This window comes from Pundamilia nyererei, unplaced genomic scaffold (assembly GCF_000239375.1).
Source record: "Pundamilia nyererei isolate P.nyererei 1_Seehausen unplaced genomic scaffold, PunNye1.0 scaffold01049, whole genome shotgun sequence".
NCBI lineage: Eukaryota > Metazoa > Chordata > Actinopteri > Cichliformes > Cichlidae > Pundamilia > Pundamilia nyererei.
In genome coordinates this window covers 29,487-35,769 of record NW_005188450.1, presented here as the reverse complement: position 1 = coordinate 35,769, position 6,283 = coordinate 29,487, and the positions used below count along the sequence as shown (strand labels likewise).

General features: G+C 44.4%; 2 protein-coding genes across 2 annotated transcripts in view; one reads left to right on the top strand and one right to left on the bottom strand.

Moving 5' to 3' along the window:
- Positions 1-1,173: 1,173 nt before the first annotated feature.
- phax (phosphorylated adaptor for RNA export) lies at positions 1,174-3,142 on the bottom strand. Its single transcript, XM_005755175.1, has one exon. The coding sequence runs from the start codon at positions 2,764-2,766 to the stop codon at positions 1,537-1,539; it is 1,230 nt and encodes a 409-aa protein (XP_005755232.1). The 5' UTR covers positions 2,767-3,142; the 3' UTR covers positions 1,174-1,536.
- A 38-nt stretch (positions 3,143-3,180) lies between these two features.
- The window catches only part of pmpcb (peptidase, mitochondrial processing subunit beta), a 6,698-nt gene continuing 3,595 nt past the window's right edge, over positions 3,181-6,283 (top strand). Inside the window, exons 1-8 of the mRNA XM_005755174.2 lie at positions 3,181-3,202; positions 3,452-3,595; positions 3,884-4,021; positions 4,241-4,327; positions 4,536-4,665; positions 4,764-4,962; positions 5,056-5,135; positions 5,289-5,559. Of these exons, the coding sequence (XP_005755231.1) occupies positions 3,512-3,595; positions 3,884-4,021; positions 4,241-4,327; positions 4,536-4,665; positions 4,764-4,962; positions 5,056-5,135; positions 5,289-5,559 (989 nt within the window). The 5' untranslated portion in view covers positions 3,181-3,202; positions 3,452-3,511. The remainder of the gene's footprint in view (positions 3,203-3,451; positions 3,596-3,883; positions 4,022-4,240; positions 4,328-4,535; positions 4,666-4,763; positions 4,963-5,055; positions 5,136-5,288; positions 5,560-6,283) is intronic.

Sequence of the window (6,283 nt, the reverse complement as noted above, 5' to 3'; positions counted from 1 at the left end):
ACTTTGTAAAACAAAGTGTTAGTGAACCTCAACCAAGATTTGTGTCTTCAGATTTCAGGTTTTGGGCCTTTGCAGATGTTGAAAGCACAGCACAGGTTTCACAAATTCTAAAAAAACAAACATATATTTGATTCCTCTGAATCAAACGTGTTTGGTTTTTGCATAACTGTCAAACAAATTTTAATACTAGACAAAGATAACCTGAGTAAATATAAAGTGCAGTTTGTAAATGGTGTATTCATTTATTAAAGGAAAAAATGCTATCCAAACCCACCTGGTCTTATGTGAAAAACTAATTGCTGACGTGTGATCATTGTACTGATGCATGACCTAAATGTGCTTCAGCTTCAGGGCGTGAGCCGATGGTTTTTCAGGATTTTCTTGTAGAAATCATCATTCTTCAGCTGACATTTAGGATTCCTGTTTAAGACACCACTCGTTGAGTAGTGGTGTCGCAAAAAAAAACAAAACAAACAAAAGCAGGAACTGACATTTTCATCAGTGCAGAGATGTTTAAGTTGGAGATGAGGATGTCATTTACGAGTACGCTCTGTCCTAACCACCTGCATAAAGAATGACAAATGTGAAAGGTCTAACGTGGTGGATGTTTATCATTTGTGGTGCTCAATGGATGAATATATTTATTTTTCATTGTAAAAACAGAATTTCTCCTTTACATTTTCATAATCACGTGTGCATGATTCTCGCCCTCAGGCCATATGTTTGACACGCCTGAGCCAGGCAGACTGTGTACATTTGTACCAGAGTTATACAAATTAAACAGGACACCTGTGACCTGGTAGTTTAACCTTTACTATAGCAGGCAGCACTTCATATGAATGCAGTTTTGCATTTTTCAGTTTAATTCTTGAGTTATTCTTTTATATTATACGTTTTTATATATGCTGTACGGAACGGTTAAGGGTTCTTTCTATATACAGCCTTGGACTAAAAGGGCTCTCCACTCTTGCAGAAGTTGGAACATGGCTGCCATCTAGTGGACACTTCAGCACTTTTACATCAGCCATTCAATGCCTTTGTTTTCTTTGAGAAGCCCCACTTGGTATGAATGTCAGTACAGGAATCCTGATCTGATGACACTAAAACTCACCTTATATAACATTTATGTTATTTTGTGTTTGGAAGTGAGTGCACAAAAAAAGAACCCTACAGTTTTTTAATTCTTTTACCTGAGTCACCACTTTTATTATTTTCCACACCGAGGTGCATCCATGAAAGTAATAACTCAAGACCTGTTTGTATAATGACACTTACAGCAACAAATGGTTATGAATTTGACTCTCACAACATCATTTTGTTGAGAAGGACTGGTTTTAAAAGGCAAAACAACATTTGAACGGCAAAAGCTCCAATCAACATGTTCATGCTGTAACTATTTGTTAACAGAAGCGCTGCTTTTATTGCTAAGGTTTCAAACAAAAAACAAAAAAGGACACCAGTGTGGATTTTGAATCAATCACATATTCAGTGCTTTCAGTGTTTCATTAACATCGTTGTTCAGACAGCAGGCTATTTTCAAAACACCTCCAGGTCTGCAGCGTTGTAGACCACTGCTGTCTCCTCAGTGCCCACAGCAGCTTCCTCTTGAGCCTCCTCGTCTTCTGCAGCTTCCTCCAGAGACTCCAAAGCCTCGTTGGTATCACTGGCAAAAGTCTCTCTGGAGACGTCATCATGCTCCTGCAGGTTTAGGGTGCCAATGGCCTGCTTCATCTTTTTGGCCACCAAATGCCGCCTCCTCTTCTGGGCAGCCTTCTTGCTCTTGTACTCCTTCACCTGTTCCTCAAAGAATATCTGCTTGATCTGGGCCTTGGTGATACTGGGGGTGTTCTTCAGCAGGTTGAGATACACCCCACCCGGTGTCCGGCGCCTGCTGCCGTCCATGGTGTACACACCGCCACTCTCCTCCAGGGTGGCGGTCTCTCCGAGAAGTTCTATGGCTTTTTTCTTGCCAACTACTTTGACAACTCGAGTGATCAGCTCCTTTTTGGGCTCCTGCAGCCTGAACGCAATCTCCTCTATCACCTTATCATCTGGGTCACCTTCTGTGATCTCATAGCGGCCCTTGATGTCCATCTCTGCTCTGGGGCCCAGCCGCTCCTTTGCAGGTCTCTTTCTCTTTGCATCACCTCCTGTGTTCTCCTCTGACCCCCTACCCTTCATGTACTCCTCCAGCTCAGCATCCAGCATGCTCACTTCTCCTCCTTCCTTTGACTGTGCCTCCATCTCCCTCTCCTTCTCCATTATCTTCCGAGCTAGGACGAAATTATAAGTCTCCACATTCCTGGTGGACATGCCAACACCATCCATGCCAAATATGCCAAGTTCTGCAGTGATAGCGTCCTGGCACTGCTCTTGTACTACAGAGCCCCAAATGTTATTCACTTTGCGGCCACCCGTCGTCCCCTGGGCGGGCACAGGGGTCGGCCCTAGCCGGGCGCTGCATGCAGGCGGCTGTGGAGCACTGGACACTTTCTGGCGTTTCCGGCGCCAAACAGCCGCCTCCTCGTCAGAGGACTCCGGGTCACTGTCACTAGACTCTGCCGTCCTACCTGTGCTGCGATAAGCTGCGGCTGGAAGTGTCTGAGCATAGGCTCTGTTCTGGAAAGACTGGCCGCAGAAAGCCGGGGGAACCTGGGGTCGAGCTTCTTGTGCTGCTGTGGCTGGTCCCATCTCAGTATCCGAGCTGGACCCAGAGATCTCTCCATCTTCCAGGTCACCGTCCATGAGATCTCTGCCTCCCGCCATTTCTTGTCTGAAAGCCACACCGAAGCTAATGGCCGTACACTCCTGTTTTATTACATCGGCTAAAGTTGAGGCCACTAATTAGCGTGAACAGCTAACGCTGCACCGTTAGCGGCTAACGACACCGTTGAACCCAACAGAGAATTAATTAAGTCCGGGTTACAGAGGAAATACCTCCAGTGCAGGCTACAGCAGCAGGCCTTCTGCTCTGTATACAGCTGGACTTCAGCCTTGCTCTACTATTTCAGTCACACACTGAACTGCTAGGAAGAAGCTGACAGACCAACTTGAAACTCACAGAAAGAAAATCCGCGCTAGGCTAAACCGACACTTCCGCCTTCAAATTCTGACACCCTTTCAAAATAAACAAAAGCGATTAAACGTTAGAACGTTCGTTATAAACGAACCACGTCAAATATGGTTGAGAAGTATCCTAAATGTAAATATATATTACTTCAATACTTTATTTACAGCTAACGTGCAAACCAATAGGTCACATAGGCAGTTAGTCGTGTGGCAGCAATTTTCATATTTCCATATAATAGGTTGATCAATGTCTGAAATATAAAGTTATTTGTTCAGGTGTGTTTATCTCTGTTTTTTATTGGTTTAAGGAGAGTGTAAGAATAGATTTCTTTGTGCGGTTGTCATCAAATCCTGTGGTATTTTTTCCCTACTATGAAAAAAGTAAGTCGTCATCTCCGGCGGATGTTGCGTCAGCAGAACGGCACCGTTACAGATAAACAATATGGCAATGTCCGTACAGTGCCTCACGTCTGCTGGGAGATTTTTCTTACAAAGACATTTACTGAAGAAGAATTCGATAAGCAGGGTAAGAAGAATTGATTCATAGTCATGTTTGGAGTTTCTCATTTAATTGATATGCCCGTGACAGCTGCCAGTGCTCAGTGTCATAGAGGAAAAGCTCTGCGCATGGCCGGCTTGTTTGCGAACAGCTATTTAAGCTAGCTTAGCTATCACGTGATCAACTCCTACTGTGATGTTTGGATGTCCCTGTGTAACAGAACCGCCAATGGGGCAGATTTATTCATTATCGCTGACTGGTAGCAGCAAACGTAGTTTTGAAGCGTCATGGTGACTGGCTGTCCTTCTCCCGTAGTTCACTGCTGGACCGCACAGACTCTTGGCCACCCAAGCTGCTCACCAGGTGGCGCTAAATGTTCCTGAAACCAAGGTGACTGCTTTAGAGAACGGACTCCGGGTGGCATCTGAGGACTCGGGGCTCCCCACCTGCACAGTAAGCTGGAAGTAAACAGTTTAAAACAGGCTGCTTTAATACATGCACGTAAATATGTTGTTAAAATACCATAACCATTGTGAAGCAGCCAGCCAAATGTAATAGGCATGACAAAAAATGTTAGCATCTGCTAGCTTTGCCACTACAGGCTGAGATGTGGGGTTGTGGTACAGTAGCAGCAGTTTGTGGAAGCGGATATTAATTCCTGCTTTGTTCCAGGTGGGCTTGTGGATAGATGCCGGGAGTCGCTATGAGAACGAGAGAAATAACGGCACAGCGCACTTTCTGGAGCACATGGCATTTAAGGTGAGATGGCAGCTACGCAGCAAAGTTTTTAAAGCAGTGGTCTTTATTTGAATGTATCTGGCCTATGCAGAGAGTGAAGAATGCATTCTAATAGTTCACAGCAGTATAATAACAAAATAATGACATAAATGTAATATTTCAGAGTTTCTTTATAAATGAAAGTAACATTCAAGACTTTGTTCACTTTGTCTGTATAAATGTGTGACAGGGCACCAGGAAACGCTCTCAGCTTGATCTGGAGTTGGAGATCGAGAACATGGGGGCTCACCTCAATGCCTACACATCCCGCGAGCAGACTGTTTACTATGCCAAAGCTTTCTCCAAGGATCTTCCGAGAGGTACGGGAGGGCAGAGGGGCTGAATGTTACATGGCAACATCTCAAACGAAAAACCTGGAATGTGTTAAAGCACAATAAAATATCTCTCTGTGTCAAAGCTGTGGAGATTCTGGCTGACATCATCCAGAACAGCATGCTGGGAGAGGCGGAGATCGAGAGGGAGCGAGGGGTGATCCTTCGAGAGATGCAGGAAGTGGAGACCAATCTGCAAGAGGTGGTCTTTGATTATCTGCATGCTACAGCGTACCAGTCCACAGCGCTGGGAAGAACCATCCTGGGCCCCACTGAGAACATCAAGTGAGACCAAACACCTAAAAAACACAAAGTACTCTGAGGTTTGCTGAAAGCATCCTGCACAGCTTAGCTTCTTGCTGTGTGTTTGTGACGCAGGACCATCAACAGAGGAGACCTGGTGGAGTATATCACTGCTCACTATAAAGGACCCAGAATAGTGTTGGCTGCTGCTGGAGGTTAGAGCTGTTTTCTGCTCACGTTTCGTTAACATTTTCTGTAAACCTGCAACAAACAGTCACTGATGCATGAGCACTGCTCAAAGTATGCAATAAATTCTGAACCAGAGTAAAGTTGATCTGATCTCCAGGACTCGCTCCCTCTCTGATCAGGTGTCTGTCATGACGAGCTCATTGATTTGGCCAAGTATCACTTTGGAAAACTTCCCAGCAGACATCAAGGCGAAGCCCCGGCTCTTCCTCCGTGCCATTTCACAGGAAGTGAGGTAAGGCTAACTTTAGTTTCTCACTACTGCATAACGGGGCGTCACATCAGCACAGAGCAGCTACTGTGTTATTTAAAGAATGAGATTGAGTGTATCAGAGTAACGCGGTTGTCTCTAAAGTGGATGCAAATGAAGGGTGATGGCTCAGACATGTCCACGTCTTGGAAAATGTTTAAAACACACATATTACTTGAGATGCCTTAAATCTAGTTCAGATGGGTCTACAAGTCAATATGACTTTAGTCAGATGGCACGTGAGTTTCTGCACATTTTTTTTTAAAATATATTTTTATTAGGATTTTGTTCATAGTAACAGACAATGACAAAAAGAACAAGTACACAAGAACCAGAACAGAACTTAGCTCAGGCAATACAAGATTCTGAGGCACATACAAACCACAACCTCTCCAGGAATCAAAGCAAATCACAGTAAGATCAATAGTCAGGCAAATGAATTCAGACTGGGAAAGCCTCTGCACACGGTTTAGATTTTCAGTCGGACTTGGATCATCCAGTGTGACTGCATCGTGCAGGTTCATGCAGGTTCATGCAGGCTGTGCTTTCTAGTTCACACGGCATCAGGCTTTCATTAATGGAAACCTTTTAGATGAAGAAGGCGATAGATGTGTCGGATATTCCCTGAAATGAACGATTATACTGCAGCTGGACATGCTCGGGGAGACGGTGAGATATCGTTTAGAGGAGTAACCAGAACAAGTTTGCTTTCAAGTTGTATTTAAAGTGGTTTAAAAGACGTGTAAAAACAGTCATGAATTCAGTTTCTATATACACGTATGCATCCTGTCGTCTGCTGCTCGTCTCACAGATTAGATTTGCTCTTTAACCCAGCTCTGCCTTCAAAACAAGAGCGTTGACAGTTCC